Below are 13,605 nucleotides of genomic sequence, written 5' to 3' on the forward strand. Positions count from 1 at the left end.
CATTTGCAGTCAGAGCTGGTTTTGACAGAAGCCCCCATTAGTATTTCCAACTTCACAACCAAACTGAGTTTCTTTTCCAGTAATTCTGTCAATCACATTCTCTCTCCGCAAATCGACACAACATGACCCTACCCATACTGGGCAAAACAGCTCTTAAGGGAAATACAATAGGGAGTATCTCGCATTAATCTCTTCTCGGTTATTTGACTGTTTTCCACTAACCTTTCATTCTGCCAAATTTAATTAAATCAGCTGCTTTCCCAACTATAACCTGTTCCTTTACTGTTTGGATGTTCCCTTCAATTCATAATGGTGAAGGCATATATGATGTGCAGCTCGCAAGGACTTAGCCTAGCTATTTTCTTAAAATCATTCTCAGCAATGAATAACACCAAATGATGGTTTTATCCAGACCATACGGAGTCACCACAGAACAGATTCCCAAGACTTGTGTTGTGCTCCCAACTGCCATTGACTTTAAAACCCAGATTCCTTGTGTTGTACACACCACATGTATACATACAGGATTAGAAGAAAGGGTTTGAATATATCATCTTGAATATATTACATTGATTTTATTTTTTTTTATTGCTGCACTGATAGGATTTAGAAAACCTCATGCTCCTAAGAATAAAAAGGTCTGACTATAGCAGTGGTGTCGCAAGCACGGAATTTCAAAACTATCTGCAAAAATGAGACCAAGTATAAATTATGAGCAATATTATGAATATTTATTCACCTACACTGATCTTCTTGATGATCTTTTTCAAGCTTCCAGCCCGACAGAGCTTAAAGAAGGCGGCAGTTTTACCTGAATTGTGAAAGGTTTTTCTTCCTCTTTTTAATCAAGTGAGACATACCAGAAAACAAATCAGGCTGATAAAAACAGAAGTCAGACTTACAAGAAAAACAGCTGTAGCAGCTAAATGGCTTAAAGCAGAGAAAGTAGGAAAACAGCATGTGGGGCTAATGATGGGTGGTTTTCAGGTTTCAGAATACATTAAGGCATTCTCCCTGTTTATTAAATTGCTCTGGCAGCTTTTGACAGCAAAGGTTTTGTGGATTATAAGAGCGCAGTGGACATAACTAGGATTTTTTTTTTCCCAAAGCCTGGCCTTTGGGTAATCACCAAGAAGTTACACACTTTAGGAGGAATTGGGTTTGCACGAGTCCAAAGAAGGTCATTTTTTATTTTCAAAAATGTTTCTCGGATTGTTGTTTACTTCCCCTTCTCTTGGTCTGCCTGGGGTTTTTGGATTTTTTTGTGGCTCTGGACTCTCACTCCTTTTGTCAGAAAGTGGCAGAGACAACCTGGAAGCAGCATCGATTTACTGCTGGCATGTTTAGCAAAGGGCAGCTCTCAGCAGCAACGGCTGCTGTGTGACCACCTAGACATTGAACTATTGCTCGTCTCTTCCTGTCCAAGAAAAGCCAGATGTAATTTCATGTTTTTACAGAAATTGCCTTAGCCGAAAGTTAGAAGGCTCGTTCCTCGGGTCTCCTTTTAAGTGCTTTGCAAGATGACCTGGCATCTCTGGGGCATAAAGCCTGCAAAATATTGACGGGCACAGAAAGCAGCATCTGCCAGGGCCGAGTTGCTCCTTGTTTTTGCCGAGGTGCAGGAGGATGCCGAGTTCTGTGCCGGTACCCAGCGCTGCCGCCGGCAGAGGGAAGGGTGCCGGAGATGAGTACTTCTGCAGCTCTCCTCAGAGTGGCTGAGTGCTTTGGCAAACTAATGGATTTTTATTCTCACGATATCACTATGAGATAAGAAAGTGTTTTCATTTCATTTTGAAGTGTTATTTTCAATTTCTTTAAGGCACAGAAAAATTAAATGACCTACTAAAGGTCACTTGGGGAGTGTTTGGGAAAAATGCAAAAGAAATCCAGGTCTTCCAAGCTGGAGTCTGCAGCCTTAATCACAAGCCTGCTCTGTTTTGGCAGCGACTCAGTGGCTGTAGTCAGAATCAAAATACATTATCAAAGATATTCGTCATATCTGGGTTTTTTTTTAATGAATTTTATTTGTAGCTCATACCAGCTCACTGTCATCCTCTTGCATGACTATCAGTGGTGACAATCAGAAGCATGTAATTCATTTTCCCTATTTCTCTCCTCATGGACTTACGACTGCTCTGTAGTTTGGATCACTGAAGAATGAGATGTAACCCATTTCTAATGATTCTGTGATTCTAATTTTGGCATTAAATGAGAGAACCCTATGAGAAGCTCATTAACTGACAGTCTTTCTAAACGGGAAAGTCAGTCCTGTCCAAGGGCAGAAATACTGTTACAATGGGGTTTCTGATAACAACTCTGATAATAATTCTGATCATTTTGAGCTCAGTCCTTGGTGTCGAAATAGCTTCTACAGACTGTGCACAAGCCAGGTGCCTTTGTGGGACTCCGCGAGGCATGGAAATCTGTCAGGTTCCTCGGTGGCAGCATCAGTACGTAAAACATGTTAAGACTAAAAAAAGAAATGCTACAGAACCCTGGCTTCTTTTTGTTGTTATTGTTGGGTTTATACTTATCTTCTGAAAACAGCCCAGTCCTTATTTTCTGTTTGCTCCAGGCTTTGTGTCTTATTTGCCAAGGCTCACTCAAAAAAAAATCCCAACAAATGTTACGTTCGTGTTATAAAATTTCCTGAAACTGTGAAATACTGTCATGATCTTAAATATAGCAGTACTATTTACATTTTGGGTGAATTTTAAAGGATGAGGGCAATTTTAATGTACTATTTCAGATGTGAAAAAGAAATTCTTTGGTCTTAAAAGTTTTTCAAGCAACTACATTCAAGTTTTGACAAACATCTGTGCTCAACTATGTGATAAAAGATTTTGTGACCTCTAATCCCCACCCTTTGCAGCTTGAAATCTAGAACAAGTATCGGGTTAAACGGACCCTACTTGCCCCTTAACCATGTATACAGCGTACATTGAAACATGCTGTGGCCATGAGTGGTGGCCAGCTGGGCTCCGAGCGTAGCAAACCCTCTGAACGGCGCTTTTGGGTCAGTTGACCAACTTGGTGGCTGTATTTTCCAAGTCCTTCCCTTGGACAGAAGCTGCTGTATTGATATTCCTCATGTATTTCACTGCAGTGGGGTTTCAGCTTGGGTGTTTTTTCCAAACCTTGATAACCCAGGCTCAGGGTCTGATCCCTCAGGAATAAAACTCACTCAGAAATATATATATTAGGTGAATGTGGTTGCAGCACGTCACACTCAAGAGCATCTCAGTGCCAGTTTAATACGGCCCTTCCTATGCACAGTATTGCTGGCACTAGGAAAATGGTGAAGATGTTTCGCCAGGATCCCTGGTCTGTGTTACCGTGTCCAGTTATTTGTCTGCTGGGGTTTCTTCCTGGTTTTGTTTTGGGGCTTTTTAGTGTTTGGACTTTATATTTCTAAGCTTCCCTTTGTATCCCTGACAACTGGCAGATCGCTTTCTGAGATGAGATTCTCAGTCAATAACACCGCTCCCGGAGCTGGCTGTTCAGCAAAATCCTGGCTCCCACGTGAAACAAGGTGGATGAACAATTCAGTTTGGTTCACGTATCTTCTGTCCTGGGGGCAGTGGGAGGATAGAGCCAGGATGCTGGAAGGCTGTCGGTATGACTGCTAGGATCTTTTCTGTACCCTGCATGCCCTTTGGAAAGGTTTCCACTTCCACCACTTTCACTGTCGGAAAAACACGAAAAAAGGCAGCCGGGGGCAACAGCCACTGAACTGTTTGGTCTCACACTACTAAAAGGCCAAACAGAGTAGACTCCTGAAAGGCTTGCTGGTGTTCTTTGATTTTATAACCTCTCTGTGATAAAAAGATTACCTTTGCTTTCTTTCAGGTAACTTTTAAAGCACTTCCTCGTGCTTTCATGAAAGCTCAGTTTGCTGTTGCTGCGTGTTGTACCCACCACCAGAAGCTGCTCTACTTTCAGAAGCTGCCACACAAGAGAGAAAATAGCTGCTCAGCTGGAGCAGGTCCCATTTACACCTACGTGGGCGGTTCAACACCCACCCCGGGAGATGCTGGGACAGTGGATTGCATGTCTGCTCGTTCTGAATGGGTTAAAACGTGTAAATTGTAACACATTAAAATAGTGTCTTAAAGTGCAGCAGCTTAAGAGAGAAAAAGATGAGTAGTATAAGGTGTGAGATCCCACAGGATACTGGTCTCAGGTGCTGAGAGGGAAAGTGTTAAAAAAAGCTAATTGCTGGTTGTTAATCAGGCTACCAGGTGAAAGCTGTTAAAGGCTGACTGTCAGCAGAGGGGCAGTGCCAGAGGAAATCCTGACTTGGCCGTGGCCTCTGGACCTGTATTTGTCTCAGACCAAAGCTGGGATGTGTCAGGCTGGTTTTGGAAGCTTTGTGGAACAGCTCCTTCAGCCGGGTGGTGTGGGTGGCAGCCGTCGTGCCTCGGCCGGTGAGTCAGAGCAAATGCAAGATGTGCTCATCACAATGGCTCCTGATTCAATATTTTTCTTCTTTCTGAGGCGTGCACGTTCAGCGCTGCTGGCAGAAATCCTGCGCCGTGAGGAGGGTTAGCACGAGAAGTCATCCCCTGCTCCCCCCTGTACACTCTGGTTAAGTACGGCGTGCGTGGGAGCGGAGCGGTGTGTGAGCTGGGGGTAGCCCTTGCCATGGTGGGTGCTTCACCCGCTGAGGGTGGTGGAGGAGAGTCTCCCACGGGTGTTTGCTCGGCGTGTGCTGGCTTTCCCACCCCCTGGCTCCCTGTGCAGTACCATTGGGCAGGGATGCGGTGACGTGAGCAGCCTTGGTTTTAATACCTCGGAGAAGTGGGAGCGTGCTTTGGAGAACAGTGGATGGCAGGACAGAGGCTTTTCCTGAGCCGTTTGTTAATATCTGGGTGACAGGCAGGTTTGGTCAGGTGGTAACAGGAGTTCATGGGGTCTGACCCGCACATCAGAGGCCAGGATGTTTTACATCGACACCTTCGTTAAGGAAAAAAGCCAGCTTAATTAACACAATGCTATTCCAGAAGAGTGAACTACATGTTGCTAGCTAGAGTTAGACCAAGGCACTGCCCCTGCTCAAGATCTCCACAGTCGCAGGTAGCTCAGAACATGAAATGTGCCCAGACAGTTGTGGGTGGGGAGCACTGTGCCGTGCTGGAAGAAAAGCTGATATGGATATGTCCAGCCAAATGGACAAAATAAACCTGTCCGCAGTCCAGGGTTGGGCAGCACCGAGTAAGTAGCCCAGTTTGTACTAAAAATGGGGTCCCCTCCCCTGTTGCAGCCCTGTCATAGCAGGAGCGTGAAACACCTCCGATGGCAGCTGGACCTGTACGGCGAGGCTGAGGTGGACAAAACTGCACTTTTTCAGCTCAGGCAGCAGCAGCTTGTGCATTGAGATTCGTGGGCCCAGGGTTTGATGTCTGCCGAGGGTGCTGCATACACGACGTGGTGCTGTGCTGTACGTAAGGAACGAAAAGGTCAAAGACTCCGCTCAGCTCTGCCACGCAGATAAAGCTCACCCACCACCACTGTCCCTGCGGGAGCCACGGAAGGTGTCGGGTGCTCTGGTTGTTCTGCAAAAGCTGCCGCCTTCACTGAGCCCCCGGAACAGGGCTTTCTTCTGGAAATAGGTGTTCCATGTTCCGGTCTTAACCATGGCTAAGTAGGGAGTATTAAGGGATAAAGGCTTTAAAACGTCTGCCCATGGGCTTTGTTTACATGATGGCTAGTTAGATCTTTTAGGGGGAAGTATTTCTGCTGGAGTCAAGTGAATGTTTAGGAGGAGTTTGTTTTCAAATTGGCTTTCCTGGCTCTGGTATAATATTTGTTACTAACATTCCCCATCAGCTGTCTTACACCAGCAGAAGTGAACATCAAAACTTCACTAGCGTGTAAAGAAATTATGTAGGAAAAAGAGGGGAGCATCCCATATTCTTCTCATTGGTACTGCAAAAGTAAGGGGAGATGGAAAAACACATAAAGAAAACATAAGAATAGCCATGGAAGGAAATAGGATTTAGACTCTCTACCTCCTTCACCAATAGATTCCTGCTCAGTACATCCTGCAGCAGCATCCTGGTAACCTTATTTGCTTTACCAGACATGATGCTAAAATTAGCTAGTCATACATTTCTCAGGAAGTGGTAATTAATTGGACAATATTTGTACAGAGCTTTGAAAATGTAGGTCCTAATTTTGCAAACCCTTTGTCCATAATGCAGATTAATTTAATCACATAATTACCGCATTTCTGGACTTTGGCATGCACAGTTACCCAGCTTGTGTGTGATTTGTAATAATTGCATGTGTAACCCAAGAATAGCCATATTCCTAAAAATACTGTGCGTGCGCATCTGAAAATTGGGATCACAACACTTCATCACTAGGATTTCATTTTAAAATACTTTGTTCTTTTAGACTTCCTCTCTAAATATGATTTCGTTTTATTTATAAACTCTCAGCACCGTGTGCAGCTCAGCCAGGGATTTGAGATGGTGTATCTTGTTGAGGAGAGCCACTTGCAATAGCTGTACTTTTGTTTGGGGCACCTATTCCTTTGTGTGTGCCGATGGAACAGGCTGGTTCAGTGATATCCATCAGTGTTAAGTCTTAAACCATTTTCACACAAACACATTGTGGTATTTGGACTGAAAGGGGTTTTATTCTTTTTCTTCCTAAAAAATAGTTTGTACACAGAGACTGCTGAGAGATCTGACTTCTGCTTTAGCTCAATTTGTCATAATTTCTACCTTGGCCAAAAGGATTTTATCCCTAATTTAATATATTCCTTTGAACGTTTTTGCTTCCCAGGCCCTGTATGAGATTGCTCCAGCATCTCAGTCCTTTTAGTGAGTGATGAAGGACCTACTAATTTCCAGCCGAAATTTATTCATGGCCAGTTTATACCCATTTGTTCCTGTGTCAACATTGTCCTTTAGTTTAAATTGCTCCTTTGCCTTCCTAGTGTTTATCCTCCTGATGTATTTATAGACAGCAATCATATCTGCTATCAGCCTTCATTTTGCTAGACTAAACAAGCCAAGCTCTTCTAGGCTCTTCTCCGGTGATGGGCTCTTCACTGCTGGCACCTGGTCGGATCCGGGTTGCTCAGCAGTGAATACCAGGGACCTGGATTGTGCACAGCATCCCGATGAGGCACCGGTGCTTGGCACAAGGAATTAGTGCTGCCGTATCTGCAATGCTAATACCGCTCATGACGCGTTTGCCAACGGCGTCGGAGTCTTGCTCAGCAGCAGGAAGCTGGTGCGACGTGGTGCCTGTCCTCCTTGCTCGTGTCCAATAAACCAGCTTCCAGAACAGTTGTTATTGGTCCCTTGCTGCATTATCTTCTGTTTTCTACTATTAAATCACATCTTGTTTCTGTTATTTGTCAGGTTAACCTACTTCCAAGCTGTTACTTCTTCCTGAACAAGGCACTGCTGTCTTTTTAACCAAGCCCTTGATCAACTTCCCCTTAACCAATTCCCATCTTCCGGAGTTTAGCTGATGTATTTCTTCTTGGCACTGTATCAGATGATTGGCAGAAGAGCAGACAGATTAGATCTGCCACAGTTCCTTTAATTATTCTTTCCTCTATAATATTTCCTTCAAAAGCCCTTCTTAGTTTTTAGGTCAGACCAAAAGCTCTGCACTTATCAAGATGAAGTTTTTTCCTTGGCTTATATAGAAGCAGCACATACACTTTCCTCTAGTGTAAAGATTTGTTAAATATATTAAAAATATTGGCCACTGAACCTCCCAGGGACTTCTCTAGGGCTGGGTTTTTGGTCTGGAGCCCCTCAGGGCAGAGGCTTGTTTCCTTACTTCCGTAGCATCAGAGCAAACATGTAGTAACTGTTCCATTTCTCTGGGTTAGGACCATTTTGTTACCTCTGTGGTGTAGTTTCTGCCCTGTGCTATTTAAAATGTCATTTTGGTAAAGGAAGAGAATATGAGAATTGTTCTGTGTGATCAAAATGCCATCAAGAAAATGTCTCTCATGCTTGGGGGCATGGGGCTGCCTTACTTTTTTTTTTTTAATAGTTGTAACAATAATAATATTAGGACAACAAACTAAGATGCCCCTGGAGATGTTGTGACAAATTGGAAGGACATGTTGAAATTGAAATTGATTGAATAGTTCAATAAAATCAGCTTAATGCACAAAAGCAAAAAGGTTAGCTACAGAAAAAAAACCAAAAAATCAGTAATTTGTTATCTGCTGGGGCCGATCTCACTGAGGAGCGAATTAGTTGTTGGCTACAAGTAGGTACTTGAAAGCACCACCCTTATGTGCCCACACTGGAGCCCTTCGGTTGGAGCTGGATGTGGATGGTGACCCAGTGCCTAAAGGTTGGGCACATCTCTCCTGGCAGTCGTCGTCCACCGTCTGGCAGACTTGGCAGCGTTAAGTTTGCGGTTGGACACGATGGTCTTGGAGGTCTTTTCCAACCTGGACGTTTCTATGATTCTATTCTATGATTTACATGTTTTTTGTCGCTTATACACCTTTGCCTACAAACCGAGGCCGTTCTCCGAGTCAGATTGCACTTCTGCTCTAAACACAATGGTTCTCAGTGAAACTTTGGTGGTGTCTCCAAGGTTCCCCCAGCAGCTTCCCCCTCACGTGTCCCTGATTGTTGCAGCCACCTCCCGTGTCTGGAGATGCAGTCCCTGTCTCAAACGTGTGCATTCCAGAAATGATCCTACGTGATCGCTCCCATCCTTTTGAGATCTGTAATTCCCCACGTATTCCCACTAGGTTTGGGCTCCCTGTGCTCGCTCGCGCGTGTGCCACGCTCCTTTGCCATCCTTCCCCTCTCCCTGTCCTTAGCAACAGCTCTTTGTGGCTGGTACATTTGTACATTGCTAAATTCTGGGCATTTTTGGTTTTGTCGTTGTGTTCTCTGATTGATCTAATCTTTCTTTTACATTTCTTTAATGTAGTGTTCTGAATTTCTGTGGGTTTTTTATCAACGCTATGATGCGATGCTCAGTGAAAGGCGCTTTGTTAAGTAAAAACCAACTTCATTGCAAACCTGAGATAGATAAGACGGGGTCTGTGAGCGCGCACACACGCGTGTGGCGTCAGCGTTCGTGTGATTTAATAAGCGGTAAAATGGTGAAGTTAACAGAGCTTTGAAATGAGACTTTCTACTCCCTTACTCCTCTTGTAGGTGAGGAGTTGTTTTTCCAGGGGAAGCTTTGGTTAGGAGGTGACTAAGCCCAGCTGGGAAGGAGCTGGAGGTGTAGGGAGGTTTGCAGGCTGGCTCCGGGGTGATGGAGTGCCGCACCGGCTGAGCGGGACCTTCCCCGAGGGAGGAACGTTGGGGCTGGCTTTGCCACTTCTGTGCACCACTGACATGGAGTCTCTCCTGTGGGCCCCCAACCTATTTTTTTCTCATTTATGAGGAATCTGATTGCTGATAGGGTTTTAAATATCTTCCTCCCCCTTCCCTTCTATGATTTAAACCTAATTTAGCGCACAAAATTTGGCCTGTTAGGGAGTGCTTCTGCCAGCATCCCAAGTTGTCTATAAAAGAGAATAAGGAAGGAAAAGCTAAATATGAAACAGAAATTGCATTCACTAATAAGGACATTTCAGCCTGACAATTACCCAGCGCTTTACAAATGGAGTAATGAACAGCAACTTTTTCTGTGAGGAAAAACAAGGGCTAACAACAGTTTCTCCCTCATGTTTTATTATACAAGGTAGCAAGAGATAATGAAAGTGCATTTCCATAATATATTCCAGTTGCAAGATGATGATAGATCCCTGTGTGTGATGTCTTGTCAATTTAGGAAGCTAATATCTGTCAATTAAAAGTCCTGGAATCAAGATAAAGCTGAAATTTAGATCTCTGTTATTATAGCAACTCAGAAGAATTAAGGAATTGAAGAATTGGGCCAGTCACAGCCCTTCAAGAATGTATATACCGGAGTAGAGAGACCTAATGACCTAATTCTTGCCCTTTGAAATTTCAAAGGACGTTTGACATCTTACACACTCCTGTAACATCAGCACACGAAAAGATATTCCTAAGTAAAGAGATCCCTGGGAGATGTACACACATGGAAGACCAGGCGCCCTCTCTTATTTTCTTCAGGGTTATTTTCCAGTTGCACTGACATACAGCGTCTTGTCAAGGAATTTTCATGTGGGGGGTTTATGCTTTGCTCTGGAAGGCTCTTTCTTTCAGAGCCATGTTTTTTGGGATGCTCAGCAATTTAAATCAGTTCCAATGAACTCTTCTTTATTGCACTGAACGTTGTTTTGGTTTTTTCCCCTGTACTGGACTTAAATTCTCCTTATTTAGCAAGATTGTGTTACGGATTGAAACATGGAAAGTATTTTAAGCATTAGAATGCTCTGTGGGTGTGAGCAGAATGAGCTGCAGGGCCACCAGGCAATGTTGCTCCCAGTTTTGGCGGTATAATGTTCTTAGTGATGTTCAATGAAAAGGCATTAGCAAAATCTTTACTGGTTTTCAGAAGACGGAAACTAACGTTGCCAAAATATGCTTAAAAATTAACAACAGTGTCTGTTTCAGCCGAAGATTTCTTGCCCATAAGATTTTTATTTTCCCATAAAAGAGGTGATACCTTCCAATATATGCAGAAATCCCTGCAAAAAACGTGATAGAAAATTTTACGTCTGTTTTGGTAACAGTTTGAATCCGATTAACTTAGTCTGCTTAAAGATTACACTTGTATATGGAGAATAAACCACGGCTTTTTACAGGGTGCATTTTTGTTTCTCATCTTTCCTTTTCTTTCTTTTCCAGAAAGTTCAGCAGTATATAGTCATTGTTCAAGCCACAGATATGGAAGGAAACCTTAACTATGGTCTCTCAAACACGGCAACAGCGATCATTACGGTGACAGATGTGAACGACAACCCACCCGAATTCACGACCAGCACTGTAAGTATCAATACATCAGCACCGTGATGCATGGACACACAACGTGTTTGTAATTCGGGGATGTTTATATCTGTCATCTCTCTTAGCTGGTTTGGCAGATAGGAGGAACTTGATAGATAACCGTGGAACGTAGACTTTCAGGGCGGAAAAAAGGAAGAGAGTAATGATTCCTGAACTAGCAAAACTACTTGGCGAACTATTTCACTGAGGTACTAAAGGAGCTGAAATAATGTGGCAAACAGACTATGTCTGATTGCACCAAAGAGGATACAGTTGTTTCACAGCAACTGGCTGTAGACATAGCAGAGTTATTATTACTTATGAGTGAAATCCTGAGCAGCAAGATATTTGGAGGTTTAGTAGCTCGGATATGATTTCAAGGAAGCAATTCTATACTCTAAATGGTAACAGGTATCCGGTAAAATTCGTTTTTCTCTGATAGCTCCAACAGATGTATTTGTGTGTGCCGGCAGTAAACGTGTAGACATTCTTCAGGACATCTGGTTTTAATCAGTTGAAGTCTTTCTTTTAGTACACTATTTCTCTATTCTGTTCTCAAATGCTCCAAGTTGCTATTAATGGGGGACAAGGGGAAAAAATGAAGATTGCAGATAACAAATTTTTAGAGCTGGTTATGGTAAAAATGAAGAGTTGGAAGGTGAAATGATGTGGTCTGGTTCCTTCCAGCCCTCATAGTCCATAGGCATCTGCAACGTGCAGAGTCATCTTCGAACCCGTAGAGACATGCAGAGGACTGCATGCCAATACCTGAGAAATCATTGTGTATCCACCATGTATATTCATATGAGGGCCAACAAGGAGCAGTAAATGGCGTATCTTAAATTGATAGCAAATCTCTAAAAGTACAGGAAGTCTAGCTGCATTGTGCTCATCACTGAACTTTGAGGAATGGTTTTATTATTTTATTATTCTGAATTTTCGTGCCGTTTTAAAGGGTCTGCAAATACTACAAATGTAGTACCAAAGTTTCCCCTTAGTTATACCCTTACAAACTACCAATACGTATCAGAACTCAAGGAATTCACGCAGAAACCAATTTATGCCAGCACGGACCCATCAGCCCCATGCCAGCTATGGAGTCTGGGTCCTTCCCTCCCATCCCCATCAGGACCCGGGCTTACGGACATGATGTGCTCAGCTCCCGAGCAGTGCCAGCTTTTTCTCTAGGTGATTTGGACCTAGATTCTCAGAAAAAGGAAAGTGCTGAATTCCTCCTGAATTAGAGAAAAATGGGGATTCAATGCATTTTCAGGTCTAGGCATCAGTCTGCAGAGAGTATAGGGTGGATTTAACAGCAGCACATGTGCTTTGTGTCTGTCACAGTGAATACACAGAACTTTGTGTCGTGAAGTTGTCATTAAATATCTCCTTAAGCGTGATACGTACAGTTGTGAAGAGCCATGAAGTCTGATACAAGTCTTGGGCCGTGTGGTCCTTTTTCCTGCCAGCATGGGAGGGTTCTCTCTTGAAAACTTTATAGCAGCCAGTCTTAAGAGTTGTGTGTCTCTCAGGCCATGGGACTTTCCACCTCAGCAGTACCTGTGCCTCAGCTTGCTATTGATTGGGGGGGACCTTATTCTGCCAGGCAAATACTTCTGTAACCTACATTTGAGTGAAAAAGGAATGACATCTAGTGGCCATGTCATTTCAGCACAGGTTGCTCCGGATGACCCGGGGTTTCCTGGCCTTGTCTCCAAATGCAAGGTAGGAGGTGAGGTTTTGGGTAGCGGGGTGAGCCCTGTCGAGGTTAGTCACGCGTGCACACCGATACCTTCCAGAAGGCAGCATCCCCCCCAAACATGGGCTATTTTAATGTCTTTCCAAAGCTGTATCTGATGGAAGGTGAGATAATGGACATTTGCTTTCAGGTGAATTCTGCGTATTTAATGTCTCGCTGCGTGTTAGACCTAGAAGGAATAAAAGCTATCAGGAGAATTACCACTAGGATTGTGTTAAATGGATTAGAAAATGCTACTCTTCTTCTAAGCAGGGTTGATGTGTACCATATTTCTCTAATTTCAATCCCTGAAGAAAGAGTTTTGCAGGGGCCAAAGGGCTTTTACACAGTAGCAAATGGGACTTTATAAAGATTTGAAAGCCAAGAGTGTTTTACAGTAATATTTTATGATTTTATGGAAACAAATATCTTTGATATACTCCTGGGTGTAGCCAGGATGAATTTCACACGAGTATGAAAGTATAATACGTTTTTCCCTGACTGACAGAGAGAACAGCATCAGGCTGATCAGTCTCTTCCTGAGCTGAATCTCCTTGCTGTCCTCAAATAGTCTGATCTGCATTTTAACACCTCTAAAAAATAGCAAAACTCCACGAAATCTACAGCTCCTTGGAGGGTAAGAAAGCCCATGGTCTCTTTTAAGACTGGGGACTGGTTGGAGAGATACAGTACATTTTTATTTTAAATACTTGCGTATTGAGATGCTGTTGTAAAACCAAAATAGGCTGAATAACTGAAATGGTGGTTTGCTCTTGGAAAGCTGCCAGACGAAAGGAACTCAAGCGACCGTATTCAGCATAGACACATACAAAAGCCCACCCTATAGCGCTCCTAAATTACCTGTCATTCAGCCAGGGTGGTTTGAGACTTAATCATTTCTGGATAAGAATGTAGCTCAGGAGGACACTGCACCATGCTGGTGTCACAGCTCATGTATTCAGC

The 13,605-nt window shown here is 43.5% G+C and overlaps 1 protein-coding gene across 1 annotated transcript in view; it reads left to right on the forward strand.

The window, feature by feature from the left end:
- CDH4 (cadherin 4, type 1, R-cadherin (retinal)) overlaps positions 1-13,605 on the forward strand; it is a 93,174-nt gene that overhangs the window by 38,685 nt on the left and 40,884 nt on the right. Inside the window, exon 3 of the mRNA XM_010157457.1 lies at positions 10,767-10,904. Within this exon, the coding sequence (XP_010155759.1) occupies positions 10,767-10,904 (138 nt within the window). The remainder of the gene's footprint in view (positions 1-10,766; positions 10,905-13,605) is intronic.

This window comes from Eurypyga helias, unplaced genomic scaffold (assembly GCF_000690775.1).
Source record: "Eurypyga helias isolate BGI_N326 unplaced genomic scaffold, ASM69077v1 scaffold8918, whole genome shotgun sequence".
Lineage (NCBI taxonomy): Eukaryota > Metazoa > Chordata > Aves > Eurypygiformes > Eurypygidae > Eurypyga > Eurypyga helias.